Source organism: Psittacula echo, assembly GCF_963264785.1.
Source record: "Psittacula echo genome assembly, chromosome: 21".
Classification (NCBI taxonomy): domain Eukaryota; kingdom Metazoa; phylum Chordata; class Aves; order Psittaciformes; family Psittacidae; genus Psittacula; species Psittacula echo.
The window spans coordinates 7,269,456-7,287,685 of NC_137757.1; the positions used below are offsets into that span (position 1 = coordinate 7,269,456).

At 48.9% G+C, this 18,230-nt stretch overlaps 1 protein-coding gene across 1 annotated transcript in view; it reads left to right on the forward strand.

Annotated features, from left to right (window-relative positions):
• Positions 1 to 15,707, forward strand: part of CSMD2 (CUB and Sushi multiple domains 2) — a gene marked incomplete at both ends in the record, with an annotated part of 259,384 nt that extends 243,677 nt beyond the window's left edge. Inside the window, 13 exons of the mRNA XM_080632482.1 lie at positions 2,328 to 2,504; positions 3,314 to 3,493; positions 4,699 to 4,872; positions 5,669 to 5,842; positions 8,620 to 8,693; positions 9,576 to 9,687; positions 11,383 to 11,562; positions 11,868 to 11,933; positions 12,509 to 12,670; positions 13,256 to 13,368; positions 13,951 to 14,038; positions 14,846 to 14,984; positions 15,548 to 15,707. Of these exons, the coding sequence (XP_080488608.1) occupies positions 2,328 to 2,504; positions 3,314 to 3,493; positions 4,699 to 4,872; positions 5,669 to 5,842; positions 8,620 to 8,693; positions 9,576 to 9,687; positions 11,383 to 11,562; positions 11,868 to 11,933; positions 12,509 to 12,670; positions 13,256 to 13,368; positions 13,951 to 14,038; positions 14,846 to 14,984; positions 15,548 to 15,707 (1,799 nt within the window). The remainder of the gene's footprint in view (positions 1 to 2,327; positions 2,505 to 3,313; positions 3,494 to 4,698; positions 4,873 to 5,668; positions 5,843 to 8,619; positions 8,694 to 9,575; positions 9,688 to 11,382; positions 11,563 to 11,867; positions 11,934 to 12,508; positions 12,671 to 13,255; positions 13,369 to 13,950; positions 14,039 to 14,845; positions 14,985 to 15,547) is intronic.
• Positions 15,708 to 18,230: the final 2,523 nt, after the last annotated feature.

Consider the following 18,230-nt stretch of genomic DNA (forward strand, 5'->3'; position numbering starts at 1 on the left):
GAGCCTTGTGATGTTTTATATAGCAGAGACCACTTTGTAGCTTCCCAGCTTCCCCCCAGCAACATCGGGATCACAGGGAGCAGCTCTGGCTGTCCTCAATGGGGAGTTCTATAGCAATCTCTTAAGTTCCAGGGATGCCTGAAATAGGTCAGCGGGGTTTGGCATTGTAGGAGTGCCTGGTGGTGCACCATAGCCTGGCAGAGGTCTGTGCTGGTGCACTACAGACTGTCTTGGGTCTTTGGCACAGATGAGGATGTCTGTGCTGGCTGGGGAATGAAGGGTCTTGTCCCCACTGGTTTGTCTGTTGGGTCTTCTGCAGCATGGCAGAATCCAAGCCCTGGGTGAGGAGATGGGATGGGATGGGTCTCAGCACTCTGTGCACTCCCTGCTGCAGTGGAGAGTCGAACCTCCCCTGTCACATCAGTCAGTTCAGCTGAGCATCACCACTCCTGCAGCACAGCCCTGGTAAAGCAGCAGCAACTCACAGAAATCCCATCTGATGCCGCTGATTTTCACATCATTTTCTTCAATTTTGACTTCAGTTTAAATATGATTGGGTTTGAGATTTGTAAGGAGATGGGAGTGGGTATGGCTGTGGGACTTCAGGCTCTTTAGGATTTATGCCCTGTTCAAAAACCAGAGCTAAATCCAGTTTTCTTGGGGCTTGATTCATTTTACATCCCCCACTGAAGCCAAAGGGAATTATTCACCCCCTTACTGCTCACTCGCGTGATTAAATCCTATTTGTATTTAAATTACAATTTTAAAAGTTCAGACCTTTCATCCTTACATTTATGGCTGCTTTTATACCTAGCCTGTACAGGTCACAGCTGATGCACACTGCAATTAAACCAGTCCCATGAGTCTCTCTAGTCACAAAAATCGTATTTTGGGGTCATTGCGTGTGTTTGGCCCTGTGCACAAGCAGAGGAGGTTGGGCAGAGGGAACGTATGGGCAGGCAGCGAAACAGTGGTTTAGAGCTTTTGGTGAGTTGATAGACTCTTGACTTTTATCCCAGCATCTCTTGGAAATGACACCGTGTATCACAGAGACGTTGGCTGCAGGAGAGATCTGTAACAAGAGCGCACCTCGGATGATGGTAGAGCCACGCAGAGCTGCTGTGCACACTGTCCAGAATGGTTATTAGCTTCCTCCTATCAGACAGATACGCCTGCAACAAGCTCCTCTGTTAACAGGCTGTCAGCAAACTAAGCAACAAGGCAGAAGAAGACTCTCCTTGCGTTGGTGGCCTCTGCTCATCGCTTTCCTGCTGTGGCATGAAGCTGCATTTCCCCATGGAGCATAGCTGGGAATAGTGCAGGGTGTGTGGCAGGAAGGGCAGGGGTGCATCACTCTGTCTCTGCACAGATCGATGCTCCGCAGGGCTTGTGGCATTTTGCTGGGGAGGGGTGGGACGGGAATTTCCTTGTCAAAGAGCTGGGATTTGTGGTTTAAGCCTTGCCTTGATTCATGTGGTTTTCTTCTGTGTCCTGTAATTTCAGAGTAAATGAGGGCTGGGTGCAATTATTGCAGGTGGTTATTTTGTCATGACAGGGCTCTGTGCACCGGCATTCACTCCCGTACCTTTTTATTGCTGTGGTGCTGAGGTACTTTAGGCATAAAACTTGGGCACTGACAAACCTGTAATTGTATTCCCACAACATTCTCCCTCCTCTGAAAGCATAATTGGCTATAGCTGGGCAGTGAGCAGTGCCACAGTGGGAGAGCATCAGGCTCCCTTCCTGCTTCCATTCCTTTGAATTTTATAAAGCTGTTGGCTTTGTGAAGGGGCCAGAGCAAAGTGGCTCACTGGAGTCCAGGCTTCCAAACTCCTGGAAGATAGAAGGCTTGCCCCCCCCCTGCTTTAGGAAGCTGTAGGACCAGATGTGAGATTGAGAGCTGGGATAAGGCCCTGGAAAAAATGGGCATGAGGTCTTCCTGCAGCCTGGAGGAGCAGGAAGAGGTCACTCCCAGGCTGCTTGGTGGTGAGCTGCAGAATCCATGCGGGAGAGGAGCAGGGCTGGTGCTTTGGGACTGACCGGCTGCAGGGATGGAGCTCTGATATCAGTCCCCTGGCCAGGATGGTGCACGGAGCTTTGGGACTTGCTGCCTGCCAAAGCAGAGCCCTGCTCCAGGCTGGCCTGGATCCTGTTTGGGATCCTATTGGACTGATATAGCTTGTTTTCCATGGAGTAGCCTGTTCTGTCTGAGCTGATCCAGGGGCTTCGCAGCTAATCTCACTTTGATTGAGAGCAGTCCACTGCAGGGTGAAAGCCTTGTCCTTTGCTTTGGGGGTGTTTTACGACTTTGCCATTTTGCTTTCTAGTGATATCCTGTGGGAACCCAGGAACCCCCAGCAACGCCAGGGTTATATTTAATGACGGCCTGGTCTTCTCCAGCTCCATTATATATCAGTGCCGGGAAGGCTACTACTCCACAGGAGTGCTGAGCAGGCACTGCACGGTGAACGGGACATGGACTGGGACCAGTCCGGAGTGTACAGGTGAGCACTGGGATGGATTCCTGGAAGATGAGATGAATGATGCTGCCAGGCTCCAGGGACGGCTTGTCAGGGCATGTTGGATGCTCGCTGTAGATGCGCACACACGTGTGTGTGTGATAAGGAGCTCTGTTAAACTAACAGCAGCTAAAACTGCCTCAGCCTGCAGCCTCTGCAAGTGCCTAATGGAAAGCTCTTGCTTCGGGTTTGTTACTTTCCAGTTGGATGAAGGGAGCTCTGTAATAACTTCATGAGTAAATGTCAGCCCGCCTGGAGGGGCTCTGTGGGGCTGCTGCTGAACGTGAGCGCTCCTGCCTGCTAGGACACGTGTGGGCAGAGCCTCTGCTCAGAGCCCCCAGTGAACGTGTTATGTTTCCTCATGGCTCCCACCCACAGGTGCCTGCAGCAGGAACGTGGGTGATGGAAAATGTGGTCTTACACAAGAGACAGTAACTAGGGCAGAGAGAGGGGTGCCATGGGCAAACTGTCTTCCGCCTAGCCCAGATCTGGCCTGGGTTTTCTTTAATGTTTCATGTGTGTCAGTACTTCATCTTGCAAGGGCTTGGTGTGCCATTAAGACCACTGTTTGCTCCACTGAGTAGAAACAGTTTTCTCCCTGTGCTGTAGCCCAGCCTGCTCCATAGCTAGTGCTGCTCTCCACATCTTCTGTGCCACAAATGCTTCATTCTCCATGATGAGTGGGTTACATCCTGCATTGAAACACTCAGAACCATCAGATTTGTACTTATTGCAGATCTCAGAAGTGTGAGACAAGGGATGATCAGCCAGAAATGCTTCTTTTTCTTTGGCAGTGATCAACTGTGGTGACCCTGGTGTGCCAGCCAATGGCATTAGGCTGGGCAGTGATTTCACCTACAATAAAACCGTGGTGTTCCAGTGCACGCCTGGGTATATGATGGAGTCAGACAGGGCGTCCTCTCTAACCTGCACGAAGGACCGAACCTGGAATGGCACCAAACCTGCCTGCAAGGGTAAGATTGGTTGCTTTGAATATCAGGTGATACAAGTTTTACAGGCCACAAACTTCTTGTAACCTGGAACAAGGTGATAGGCAGCAGCTTCTGCAGTGTGGTGCCTGGAGCCCACCTGGTTGTTGCTTGGTCTTGTCATTCAATCTGTCCCTTGTGTTTATGGCACTTGCACAATTTCATCAACATAGCATGAACACCTTGCTATCTTTAGGTCTATCAATAATCACAGTGTGCCTGGGAGGGAGGAATTGCTGTTATCCCTGTGATAGAGAAGGGAAAGTGAAGCACAGAGAGCAAAGTGACTTACTCTGTGCTAAAGCCCAGATCAAACTCGGGTGAAAGACTGTGTTTTGCAAGCAGCCACTTTGTGGCATCCTCCAAAAGTCTGAAAATTATTTCTTCCAACTCCTTTCATTATTTCTCAGTTCTGAGATTGCCTCTGTAGTTCAGCGATAGGAAATGGAAATAATAGAGCAGTGGCAGGACAGGCTGGATCTCTTCTGTAAGTGTTTTACCCACAAAGTGTAGATAAGAATTGTAGCAGCAACTGTGTACTTCTTTGGCAGTCTGGAAAATCCACTTGTCATGATTCTGATATAAATACAGACCACATAGAAACTTCCAAATACTCCAGAGGACATAAAGAGCAATTCTTACATTCCTCTTTCATCCTCTCCACTGAGCTAATGTTGCAGGAATAATACAGAATGGTGGCCAGGGTCTCATTTGGAGGCCAGGCCAATTTGCATGAGCTTAGCATCTTTCCCAGTGCTCCCCTGAGCTGGAATGCAGAGTGCTGCAAAAATGTAATCTTAGAACACCCTAGAGCCGGTGAAATACAGAGTGATTGTTGATTCAACTGCTAATCTGAAGCTCAGCCGGGTTGTCCAAAATGTATGAATCTTTCCGGGAATCTTAGATGAGTTTTCATACTGAGTAGATTCATGCCTTGAAATGAGGACTGACTCAGAAATCTGACTTGGAGATTTGGGATGTCGTTGAGTCCAGACTTCAAAGTAAAATCATGGGGTTTACAGCTGCACACACAGCTGGAAAAGTTTGTTCAGCCCCTGCTAGCCCAATCCCAGGTGATGCTGTTGTCCTGAGAGCAAGATGTAACTTCGATCCTAGGTGGATTTCCTTGTTAATGGAAATAACGATGCTGAGAAGTCACGAGAACTGGCGTGCTTTTGTTTTTCATTCAGCTATCACCTGCAAATCCCCACAAGCCATTCCCAATGGGAAAGTGGTGGGCTCGGACTTCATCTGGGGCTCCAGTGTGAGCTATGCCTGCCTGGAGGGGTATCAGCTCTCCCTGCCTGCCGTGCTGACCTGCGAGGGAAATGGGACGTGGAGCGGGGAGATCCCTCAGTGCTTCCGTGAGTAGGCAGCCACCAGCATTTTCATGCATGAATTGGGTGCAGGACTGTTTGGTTGCTCTCTCTTTGACATCTCTGGTCTCCATCTTGTATGTTCCTGTCCACCAGGCATCTTTACAACTGGTTGGTTGTCCGTGTGTCTCCCTGGTGACTGAGTCTTCTGCAGTCATGGCTCTTGAAAGTGCCAAAGGCCATAGGAAAAAGAACTTTGGCAAAAGGCACTGTGTTGTTGCAGCAGAAGTTGGGAATGTTTTGTGAAGGCAGAGCTCGGGTGGGGTGGAACCTGTGTGCTTGGTACAACAGCTAATGCAAAAAAAATCAGTTAAATGTCTTGTGATGATAAAGGCAGATTTGAGTTTCTTCTCTAGGCTGAATGGCTGGCAGCTGCACAATAGCCATTTTCAAATTAAATCATACAAAGCCCTCACTGTGTTCCTTGCACCTTTCCCTGGATCTTGTATAATTAGTGGGCTTTCTGTGTGACATGGAACCCTCCAGTAATTTGACATTGTGCAATTAGAGATACATTTTAAAGCTAAGCATGCTGTTAGGGAAAAAAGAAAGAAAAAAGATGGGGAAGAAGGTGGAAGTTAATAAACAGCAGTTGACAAAAAGGGAGAATTACAAGGAAAGTAGCCAGCAAAGCCTTCTGCCGCTGCTAATCCCCTAGTCAACCACAGAGCTTGATGACAGGGAGTGGTAAGGTCTGGGCTGTTAATAGACCCATCCTTAGCTTATTAACATTGCTTGGTCTTGAGGAGGTTCATCGCAATCCTCTTGTCTCTGCCTGTTGCAGCCGTGTTCTGCGGTGATCCTGGGATACCCGCTCAGGGCCGGAGGGAGGACAGAGGCTTCACGTACCGCTCCTCCGTGTCCTTCTCCTGCATAGCCCCGCTTGTGCTGGTGGGATCAGCCCGGAGGTTCTGCCAGTCCGACGGGACATGGAGCGGGACCCAGCCCAGCTGCATAGGTAAGGGGAGACCTCTCAGTCATGAAAAGAGCTTTGAGGGGTCACCTTGCTTCTCCGTCTGCAGCAAAGCCAGGTTTCATTCCTGTGCTTGCAGAAATTAGCACTTCCCCTGAATTCAGAAAGAACAGGGGTGATGTTTGAGGCTTGCTGCTTCAGTTCAGTGCCTGTCGCCATCATTTCTGCCCCTCATTGGTGATCAGTACCCCAGGACATTCAAGGAAGATGTCCTTCCTGTTCCTGCTCAGCACTTTGCTTGGCCAGCCGGTGGGCAAAGAAGTTCCTCTGCAGAACTTCCAGATTAACATTTGGAGCCTGGGCTACAAGGTGTGAGGGCTGTTGTCTTTGCACAGTGCTGGGCCTCTGTGCTGCTTCCAGGCTTCCTTGGGAACCTCCAACCCATTGACAGCAGCAGTGGGACTGAAAATGCGATTTGGCCATTCTTCAGATGCCATTTTCTGGGAGGTTTATAATCATAACTAGTCACAGCATTTTTCACTTGTTTAAACCTCTGGCTGCACTCTTGAACTCCATGGCTCCTGTGGAGATAAACTGCATGGGCTGCGTGCTGTTACCTTAACTGTGTGCCTGAACACCACCATCATCCCCTCATGTGGGCACTGGGCACAGAAACACAACTCCGGCTCTTCTCTGCGGTTTCAACCACTCCAGCTCCATCTCAGTGCATCACCAATTAGAGGAATGTGAATATACTCATGGCCGGAACTTCCGTGTTCCCTACTGATTTCACTGGGTGCTTTCTCATGCACAAAGAGTTGGGAGCACCTGCCTAGTGTTGTAAATACTGGCTTCAAATGATTCATCGCTTACTTGCAAATCATTCCAATGCCTAAAGGGTCTGACAACAAAGCTGAAGAGGGACTTTTTGCAAGGGCCTGTAGGGACAGGACAAGGGGAATGGCTTTAACCTGCCAGAGGGGAGATTGAGAGGAGCTCTTAGGCAGAAGCTCTTCCCTGTGAGGGTGCTGAGGCGCTGGCACAGGGTGCCCAGAGAAGCTGTGGCTGCCCCATCCCTGGCAGTGTTCAAGGCCAGGTTGGACACAGGGGCTTGGAGCAAGCTGCTCCAGTGGAAGGTGTCCCTGCCTGTGGCAGGGGTTGGAGCTGGATGAGCCTTAAGGTCCCTTCCAACACAAACCAGCTGTCTGGGATTGAACCCAGCAAATACCGCTGTTCATGCTGCTGCTGAAACACACTTACAGTTTGTCTCCCTAAAACAATGAGAAGGGAGAAGACTTGGGTGTCTACAAAACCTTAACCTGCAGTGTCAGTGCTGACACAAGCAGCTGAACACAAAGTGTTGTATTTATTCAGATCTCACCCCATTTTGAGATCCATTAGACTGCCAGAGCTACAGACCCCCCAGCGCAGCCAGGAGACAAGGCTCTGCCCTCCACCCTCTGCCATCCATCACCTGCTACGTCCTCCAGCGAGGGGGTTCTTTATTTATTGTAGGCACTGATTTATCTGGGGGCTTCCATGAAAACTGCATCAGTGATAAATGACAAAAGCTCAGCAGAACCGAGTGACGGAAGATGAATTAGCTTGTGCTCCACAGCCCTGCACTGGCCACATTTTGTATCCCTTGTTAGTTACTCACTGCAGCTCCAAGGACCTGGGAACAACACCAACAAGTGCATAATGTTTCAGTGCGAAGAGATTGATTAGTCAGGTCATAAAGAATAAAGGCATAAAAATAAGCCACCATGCCCTTTAGGTGCAGATATTGTGCTCCAGTTTGCTATAGCTGCAGGATATAGTGACCGGCTGCTTCTGTCCTGCTTTGTTGGATTGTGGAGACTTTCCTTACTGTATTTCTTGTCTTGCACAGTCCTATTAATAGGAGTATTTTGAGTAATTTAGAGAGGGATTTGTTGTAGGGCTCATGATCCTTCTCATAGCAGTGTTGAGCAAGTTGAAGAAGGAAAGCTGGGAATCCAGAGCAGACTCTCATCTGATTTCTCTAATTCCAGCTCCTTGCCAAGGCAGCTACCCCTGGCGGAGTATCAGAGCATCCCTGTGGCCAGCACTGCAGATTAGCTCAATCCTGTGATCCCAGGGAGCAGAGAACCTGATGCTGCTGAACCGCCTTTGAAACAGAAGTTTGGGATGCTATAATAATGACAATGCATTTCTTCCTTAATTCCATTGATGCCCTGCTATTGTCAACATGCTGGGAAGAAAAGAAAGTGATAGGTGCTAGAGGAGTAGCAGCAGGTATTCCTTCTGAATTGTGTGTGTTCATCTTCTGATAGATTTGAGACCAAATGAGGCATAAAGAGAGATTATGTGTCTGAGGTGCATTGAAATTTCCAGGCCCCTTCTATCACTAGGGGATAGCGAGGTTCTAAGGTGCAGTGGCCGAGCTGAGCCCAGAAGGATGAAGGCAATGACCAAGGCATGGAGACGACAGGTCACCGCAGCCCTGGGTGCAGGGGAAGCAGAAGGCACAGCCCTTGTGAGCCGGGTGCTTCACTCATCATGTATAGAATAGGGGAAAGGAAGAGTTGTTCCTGACACAAGACTTCTTCTGTTTTCTCCCGGGTGACAGAGTGCCTCTGGTTAGTTCATCTTGCAGCAGGCAGGGATTAAGAAACAAAAAGATCTGTGCATTTTTCATTGTTGCTGTGTATTCCTTCAGTAGCAAAATATTTCTGTCTTGTTGCAAAGGCACAGCATGATCTTTGTGTGGAGAGCAAGGGAAGCTTGGATGTGGCTTCCACAACCGCTCTAGAACACTGGCTCTGTTCTTCCCTTTGCAGACCCCAGCCTCACGATGTGCGCAGACCCTGGCGTTCCTCTCTTTGGGATGCAGAACAATTCCCAGGGCTACCAGGTACTGCCCCAGCAGTAGGATCCCTCAGCTATGCCCCAGTCCTTGCTGTGGTTACCCCATGTCTGAGTCCAGACATGGATTAACGTGTCCTCCCTTGAACAGGACATCCCAGCTTGCTCTGTTAGACCCCTGAGTGCATTTGTATGGGATTAACTAGCAATGTTATTTATGATGTTAATTACAGTGCTAATTAATAGCTATTGGTGTAATCAGTATTCACACTGGAGCCATAATTTCCATTAATTTTCAGACCAAATTCTGTAGGTGGTTTTCTTAATCTCAGCTCCTGTATGGTATGAAATCAAGTAGAAAGGAGGGAAAAAAACAAAGCAATTCCCCAGGGTGTTCCATCTCCATCCTCTACCACCATCCCTGTGGATGTCCCTTCCCTGCTGTGACTGGGACAGGATAGTTGATTCACGTGGCTAGTCCTCCAGGGAGAATCTTTCAGTTTTGCTGCTAATTAGTTATCTTAATCCTGGGGTTTAATGAATTAGTTCTAGTGCTTAATTAGTACTGAGACACCGTAACTGTAACTTATACAAGGGTTGCCACTCTGAGAGGTGCATGCCAGAGAGGCAGAAATCACACCCCTTTCTAATAGCACCTGTGTTTGATGCTGGCTTTGGTATATTTAAATAGCAAAACAGCTTTGCCTCTGTCACTGAAGGAAGGGAACTCCCTGCACTGTTAAAGCTGCTGCTTTCCAGGGACTCTGGGAGCTTTCAACATCAGACTGGCAGGGCAGTGAGAGCAGAGAGCAGGTGACTGCCCTCTCCAGCATACAGGAGATGGAAAAGTGATAGAAGTACTTCTGTATGGCAGTCATGGGTGAACCACGTTGTGCTGGCACGGTCATAGGTTTGTCTCCCATTGTAACAGGTGGGAAGCATCATCTTTTTCAAGTGCCAGAAGGGATACCTGCTGCAGGGCTCCACCACCAGGACCTGCCTCCCCAACCTGACGTGGAGCGGCGTGCAGCCCGACTGCGTCCGTAAGTCTTGGGAGAGGCTTGGCCAAAGGAAACAGTGCCATTCCCCGCACTGTTGCCTTGCTTGGCTGCTGTGCTTCACTGTGCAAATTGCTGGGAATTTGGGGGGAGCTCTGGGAAAACACGTTCTTGAAGAAAAGGGGGATCACGCAGCCTGTTCCATCCCGATGTGACCACACCAGCAGCCACTTCTTATCGCAGATGAGTTTTTGTGACTTGTTCCTTCCTCAGAGACGTAGTTTCAGGCGAAACTTTGTTTTATGCTTCTGGAAACAACGTTTGATGGCTGAGATGTGAGCTCACGCTCCAGGGACCCAGGTTAACATTTAGCCAGAAGGGCTCTTGAGCAGAGCAGTGTTTCTCCTCATCTTTAATAACGTGTTGCTCTTTCTTTTAAGCTGTCCATCATCTTTTCCCAGCTACACCAGAAGGAGTTTAATTTAATGTGTTTAAGTGGTAATATCCATCACGGCCTCTCTATCCTAAGTATTAAAAAGCTTTCGCCTCTCCCTTGCGAGGTGGTTTATTGGTGTGATATTTTTCCACTAACAAACCCCATAGGTGCTTGTTCTTTGAGCAGCCCAACTGAGGCACCGGCTGCAAAAACTCTGACACATAGCATCAGGGGAGAGGGGGTGCTGGGGCTGTTGAAAGAGAAGATGGTTTTGGCTTACCCGTGCCAGCAAGGTCTGCTGAGGTGTTGCCTTTGAGATGTGTGTAAAGCCCTCTCCACCCACAGCACGTTGTTGGATGAAGTTACTGCTAATGCGTGCTGAGCTCCATCTCTGAGCTGGGCTGTGGGCTCGCTGCCAGAGGTCCCAGACCACACAGGTTTGGGTTAGTCTGGCTTTATATTTCATCCTCTGTAAAGCAAGGGCAAAGATAATGCCTCGTGAAGGCTGCTGAGGATTTGTTCTCATTCATGAGCAGCTTGAGAGCTACAGACAGGGCAGTTTTACAGTGAGGGAGGTTCCCATCTCCATGATCTGTTTTGTGTTGTAAGTCCTCAGGGAAAGGCACGTCTTCAGCAGGACCTGATAGAGCAGTGTGGGCACATGCTCAGTCTGGTGACAGGGAGCTGGACAAGCTCAGCTTTGATTTTTGTGGCCACATCCTGAAAGTTACTGAGCAGTTACAGGAACTGATGACTGTGGCACACTTCTGAGGACCCACTGTGTGATCCTATGGACAGGTGGGTGCAAATTATTACTAGAAGAGTGGTCCCATGAAGAGGACTTAATGCAAAATCAGATCTGTAGTGCGCTTGCTGCAATCACTGGCTTAACTTACTGGGTCTTGACATCCCCTAAAGGCAGTTTTCAGTCTTCAAGTAGACCTGGGACACAGTTCAAAGGAAGGAGGAGGTGTCCTTAACATCCTTTGGTTTTGACTTTTTTCCATTAAAAGTCAAAAAGCCTCATTTTCTGTTTGTGGAAGCTGGAACTGAAGGAAGGATCCCCTGAGAGCTTTAGCCAGAAAGAGCAAACCAGCAGCAAAGCACAGGAAGCAGTCTCATTAATGCATTTGGCTGGGAAAAGTCCAGGTGTGGCATCATGTCCCTCCGTGAGCAGAGACAGCTTTTGCTGACAAAAGCTTTTCTAAGAGATTTCTGTCCCTGCTGACATCACGGTGTCACTCTTCTGCCTTGGTGTACAACTGGATGGTCAATCTCATCTCTATTTCCCTTGTGCTTTTCAGCTCACCACTGCAAGCAGCCAGAGACCCCCTCCCATGCCAACGTTGGTGCTCTGGACTTGCCATCTCTGGGCTACACCTTGATCTATTCCTGTCAGAGCGGGTTCTACCTCACTGGAGGATCCGAGCATCGAACTTGCAAAGCAGATGGCAGCTGGACAGGAAAACCACCCATCTGCCTTGGTAAGAGCGCTGAGAGCTCTGCTCTCACATGTGCCTGCTCCTTTGCAGAGGGGAGCATTGCAGCCCGAGAGAAGGCAGCTGACCTCTTAGACCTGCACCAGCAGGCCAGGAGTCCGCTGTGGCTGCCCCATCCCTGGCAGTGCTCAAGACCACATTGGACACAGGGGCTTGGAGCAAGCTGCTCCAGTGGAAGGTGTCCCTGCCCGTGGCAGGGGTTGGAGCTGGAGGAGCTCTAAGGTCCCTTCAACCCAAACTGTTCCATGATGCTATGATACTCACAGCTGTGGTTTGTCCCCCTCTTTCAGCTGATATCCGCCCCAGCGGAAGGCCGGTTGGCACCGCGCGGGACCCGCCACTCACCAAGGTGTCAGGTACCGTAGCAGGGCTTGCTCCTCCATGGGACACGTTGGCACTCAATCTCACCCTCACCAGGTCCATCCCTTCCTGTCCCTTCCCCAGGACAGCCAGAAACATGACTGTTCCTTGCAGGTATTGAAACTGCTGGGCTGGTGCAAGCAGCCCACATGCCCCATCCCAGTCGTGCTCATGGAGAATGGACAGGAGGAGTCAGGCACCAACATCGACTGCCCTCCCCCGGGCACTCTGGAGATCCGAGCCCTCCAGGATGTTTACATTGCACCTTTTCTTTTTAAAAAGGGGCTTTGTTAGCTTTTCCTAAGAAATTCTTTTGAGACTTGGTTTGTTTTTAAAACTTCAGTGTCATTTTTTGTCAAAACAACAGAATTAAAGTCATCAGCTTGTTTGCTCTCCTCTCCTTGGCTTTGTACTCAGGGATAATAACACAGAGAGTGGGTGGGATTTGAGATATTTGAATATGTATTTGTGAATTCAGAGAAAGAAGAAAATTTGCTGTATTTTGATTTCTGAGAAATGGAAATAAATGGTGTTGCTCTTGTTTTGATGCATCCCCAATTGTGGTTTCTAGTGCCTGCTGATGTGTTTGCAAAGAATTCCCTTTGGAAAGGCTCCTATGAATACCTGGGGAAGAAGCAGCCTGCGATGCTGTCTGTCACTAGCTTCGACCTTGCCACCAGTAAAGTCAATGCCACTTTGATAGACCACAGCGGTGTGGAGCTCCTGGTGTCTGGTAAGGGAGTTGATGTAGACATCTGTAGGGATCTACACTTGGTACAAGTGCAGTCACAGAGCGAGGGGCACGGGCTCTGCTGTGTGACTGATGGTGATGCTCTGGTAGAGCTTTGCAGAACCACCCCAGTTTGAAGTCTCCAGTCTTTTGATTGGACCGAGACAAACAAACTTGTGTACCTCAGTTTACTTTGACTCTACCTGAAAGGCAGCTCAGCCCAGTCCGTCATCCATTCCCTGTGTGCTGGAGTGGTGGACTTGGAGTTGAAAATAAGCAAGGTTAAATGATGTGAGTGCTCCTTGTCTTGGCCTCCATGGAGCACCAGTTTTTACTGATCCAGTGACATAACCTAAGCATTAATAGTTGAGCCTCTTCCCATGTGTAAAACACCTTTAGTATCCTGGGGGTGGACATGGGTTGTGTGTTCATGATATATTCCCAGCATGTCCCACCAATATGGATGGGAGGAGGAGGAGCTGTCCACTCTGAGGTAATGAGGTGATTACTCTCTCAGGTAGAAAGTCAAGTACTTGAAACTCATATAGCATCACTGTGATCTAGACATGAGAATCACTTGGTTTTCAGGCATTTACAAGAAAGAAGACGTGCACCTGCTTCTGCAGGTTTACCAGATAACGGGGCCAGTGGAGATCTTTGTCAACAAGTTCAAAAACGATAAATGGGCTCTAGATGGACATGTAAGTGCATGGGCTCCTCATACATCAAATCTCCCCACACCACTCCTCCCCTTGCTGTCACAACCCCAGCTTTTCTCTCGCTGAACTTGGGAAATAACTCCCTTAGCTGGTGGCAAGATGAGGCTGCTGTCCTCAGTGACCTGCTTGCTTGAAGGGGACATGGGGCACTCTTCCAGCACACAACATAACACTACATGGCAGTTGGCTCTTCGTGCTCCCTTGCAGCTGTATGGCTTTTTATTGCCCTGTGGTTTTAAACCTGCAAATCTTCTGCATAACGCTGCAGGAGAAACCAACATGATTAATCCCATTTTAGCATTTTATGTCTGTTAAACATCAAGCTAGAAGAGCTGATGTTCCATTATGGAGTCAACTTCTCACCCCAGTTTCCTTCCTTTGAGATGGGAGAGTCTTAGCAAGTTGTTGGGCAGTCAGACTTCTTGAGAAATACCACGATTTTCTGGGGAATTGAATCACGGTAATGCCATGCATGAACTTGAAAGAGACTGTGTTAAGATGGGTGCTAAAAACCCAGGGAGGTGTTGAACACATCTGTTTATCTCTGCTCTCCTGTCCTTGCAGGTCTCATCAGAGTCTTCAAGTGGCACATTTGTGTACCAGGGCTTTGTGCGTGGCAAAGGCTTTGGGCAGTTTGGCCTTCAGAGACTTGGTAAAGTTCCTCTACTTGGTACTTCTTCCCTTGATTGCTGAAAGCAGGATTTTGGTTGTAGTGGAGGTTTCCAGACAGGGAACATTTCTTCTGTCCCTGGCTTTAATTATCAACCCTGCTAGGCCAGATCTTTATAGCTGGTTTTGAGCCATCAGGTTTAACCTAACCCTTTCCACTCCTCTCTGAAGAAGAGCTGGCAGAACCCAAACCAGCCACTCAGTCAAGTGCCCTCAGATCTGTGTACCCCAGGGGGAAAATAAAGAGGTTTCTGTTGAAAAACAAAGAGCCTGGAGCCACAAACAGCACCTGGACCTTTTTCCTCTCTGTTGCCAAATGCCAGACCCAAAAGCCCAGGTCCTGTTGCTACCAGAAGTGTCTCCATCTCACTTTCAGAAATCACAGAGGCACTTGGGCTTGGGCAGCCCAAGGTCTAAGCTCCTAAATACCTCTCCAAACGTGCAATTTGCTTCTCAGTATCTTACAAATTTTGGAATCTGACCCTGGAGTCTTATCACCTTTACAGAGAATTAGATGCTCGTTATTGCAGCCTTTAAAAGTCCCCCCTAAAGCCTAACATTAAGCATCCAAGTTTGAGCATTTTGGTAAGATAAAACGATTTACATCTTTCCTTTATTGCAGTTCTAAATAAATGATGGTGTCTGAGCTAGGCTGGATCTCCAAATCAGCTCAGGAGCTTTTGATTACCTTGCACCTTATTCTGTTGTTGATGATATAACCTGTAACTCAAAGCAGACCTCATTTCCCACAGTGTTGTTGTGAAATGTGTTTACTTCTGCTGTGTTTCAGACATCAGCATGATGGAAAATGATCCAGAATCAATAGGACACCATTTTGCATCAAACAGCAGTTCTGTGGCAGCTGCCATTCTTGTGCCTTTTATAGCCCTGATTATTGCAGGGTTTGTGCTTTATCTCTACAAACACAGGTGGGTTTCAGGAATGATGCCAGAAGGTGAAACAAAATCAAGGGGCTGGCAGAAATATTTGTGACCTTGTCTTAAAAGCACTTCCCTAGGTCTGGTTTCTCATTGAATTCAGAAAGTGAAAAAACAATGGAGCAAGCATGCGTGGAGGGGCAAGGGTGTTGGGAGAAGAGAGCGTTGAGGGCTTTTATGACCATTAATAAGATTTGTGGCAACATTAAATGAGATAAGGCAAAGTAAATTTCATACTTCAGCATTCAAGCTGGCTTTGCATGTGTTGTAAATTAGAGATTTCTCCTGATCAATGTATTGCTGTGGAAACGTCACTGCACTGCAAAGCATCGTGCAGACTGGCTGCTCTGTGGAGGGAGCACACTATGGGCTACAGCAAAGCCCAAGTAGCTGCTGGGCTACAGACCTAGAGCAACAGTTTCTATAGATCCCTTTTGCCTTTACCCTCTTCAGAAGCAGCTTTGTCTTTCCACTGACTTCATGTCCGGGCTGTTCAGGTGGCTACCACAGGAGTAGCCGTGACCTCTCTGGATTTTCTCTCTGACATCCTGCAGGAGAAGACCAAAAGTCCCATTCAATGGCTACGCTGGCCATGAAAACACCAACGTCCGAGCGACGTTTGAGAACCCGATGTATGACCGGAACCTGCAGCCCACAGACATCATGGCCAATGAGACAGAGTTCACAGTCAGCACCGTGTGCACAGCTGTATAGCACCATCCCCTCCGTGGTGAGTGTGACATTGCCACCACTTCCCTGCTGTGTGTCCCTCTGGAAATTCTCTGGTGAAGCAGTGGCTCAAAGGAGCACCCAGAGTGGTTCAGATTGGCCAGGAGATCGTCTCTGCCCAGGGCAAGACCTCCTGGGCACCAGTGGCAAAGCAAATCCAAAAGCCCCATGGTGAGAACAGTCACCAGGTGAAGGGAGAAAGGCGTCTCTAACAGAAGTGATTCACTGTGTGACTCCAGCCAGGATGTTCTGCACAGAGATCAGAGGAGGGTAAAGCAGGGGGGTTAAAAGTTTTACTGCACAGGCACAGAGAAATGGCTTGAACCTGCCAGAGGGGAGACTGAGATGAGCTCTTAGGCAGAAGCTCTTCCCTGTGAGGGTGCTGAGGCGCTGGCCCAGGGTGCCCAGAGAAGCTGTGGCTGCCCCATCCCTGGCAGTGTTCAAGGCCAGGTTGGACACAGGGGCTTGGAGCAAGCTGCTCCAGTGGAAGGGGTCCCTGGCCGTGGCAGGGGTTGGAGCTGGATGAGCTTTAAGGTCCCTTCTAATCCAAACCAGTCTGGGATTCTATGACTGTAAGAGCACTTCTAGATTGGAATGTTCTTAGATAAGGAAGCCATTGCAGGCTTTCCTGGCATTTCTGTGTGTAGTAAGAAGCTGTTCCTCTTCTCTCACCCTTCCTTTCCCATTGCCCCAGATTCCTTCAGGGTCGGTGTCTAGTGGATGATTGTGTTTCACCACACTAGTCTCCATCCATTCCCTCCCCATCTTCCTCCTCCCAACCTTGCTGAGGCTGTGGAGAAGCTGCTACACCTCGTTGGACGTTGTGTTAGCTCCTGAGATACTGCTGGGTTGTCCTCTGTTGTCCTCACCCACCCACCCTCTTCATCCTGCCATGGATAACGAAGCCAACCAAAGGTCTGCTCTGGCACAGCCACCGTCTCTCACCTGCTGATGGGTCTCAGCCCAATGTCAAGACCTGGGGAAGTGGAGGACCTGGGAGGTGAGGTGATGGGAAGGCTCTTACAGCCTGTTCATGGTGATGTGTTCCTGAAGGGGGCAGTGGGGCTTGTGGGGTCCCACCAACTGCGCCCTGCTTTGGGAATTGCTTGGGCAGCACAGAGGTAAAAGCAGTTTGCAGTGCACAAGGTGTTGACTGGGGTTTGTGGTGAGCTCCAGTGTGGGTCAGGATGAGCACTTGCTTTGTCTTTACTTGGGGGTTCTCTGTGGTTTGTTTCTTTGTTGTTTTTTCTAACCCGGAGTTTTTGCAGAGGAAGTTCTCAAGTGGGACCGTTCCAGTGAGACCCTTTGCAAGCTTTCCTCTTCTTCCCTCTATTTAATTTTCCCTTAGGCATCCTTGCTGGGTTTCTTCTGCCCCATTCTCATTTCAGGCAGCTCTCAGGGCTGGTGAGGAGATGGCCCCCCATCTCTGGCCTTGTCCCAGCAGCTGTTGATTTTAGCTGTGCCCAAACAGCCTAATGAGGAAATTGCTAACAGACACAAAAGGACAAAAACCTTTTTAGAAAGAACTCTAACAAATAGTGATTTCCCCCCAGTAGCATTCAAAAGCCTTTGCCCTTTCTGTATTGATCCTCCAAATGGCAATGCAATAAGAGTTTTAATTTCTATCCAAAGCTGTTTCCTTTATTTCCTGGGGGTAGAAAGGTTGCCTTGGCTTTCATGAGAGCAGATAAGGCAGCTTGACATTTTTCCTCCCTGATGAGAGTGATGCTTTAGAGATGGCGCCGTCCTCCTCTTTCCTAAAGAGGGGAGCTGCTCTTGTTGATTCTGGGTTTTGCTCTGTTTGATTTGAGTTTGAGTCACAATTTCCTAGGCCAGGCTGGAGCCACAGAGCACAGCTGGATGTGGTGCTGATGCAGAGCACTGTGTGGCAGTGAGCAGCTGCTTCTTACAGAAGACTTGATGGGAAATCAGAATTAAAACAAATGGGGTGGTGTTTACATCCATGTTTGCATTCAAACCTGGCTTTCCCCTAGCTAACATCAGCTGAGGTTTTGTCTAATGAAAACCACAGGGCAGGTTTTTTTCTCACTTGTTCATTCTTTTACTCTGTGTGTGTATATGTATAAATAGTATTTTTTTTACTTCAGTCTGTTATTTGGCACTCTTGGAGCAAGCAGCATCCTACAGCCTAAAGGCTGAGCAGCCAGCCTGCCTAAACTCTGCTCCCCGGAGCCTGCCAGGGTGCTCTGATTTAGTCCTGAGAGGTGGGTGCAAGAGCAAGAGCCTTGCTTGCAGGGAACAGAGTCAGTGAGACAGAATGCACAGAGCAGTGCAGAGGGTTCCACCTCCCAGCCGGTTGTGGGACTGAATTCCTTGGGGTAGCCAGGCTGGGTGGCAGCAGTGCCAGCTCCTTGCTGGGCATCTCCGGTTTGCAGGACACAGACTCCAGAGCAAGCTGAAGAGCAAGGGTGAACCTTCCAGTTCATCAGTTGAGTGGCTGCAGTGAAGGCAGAACCAGGACATTCCCCTGGTTCCTTTGCTTGCATC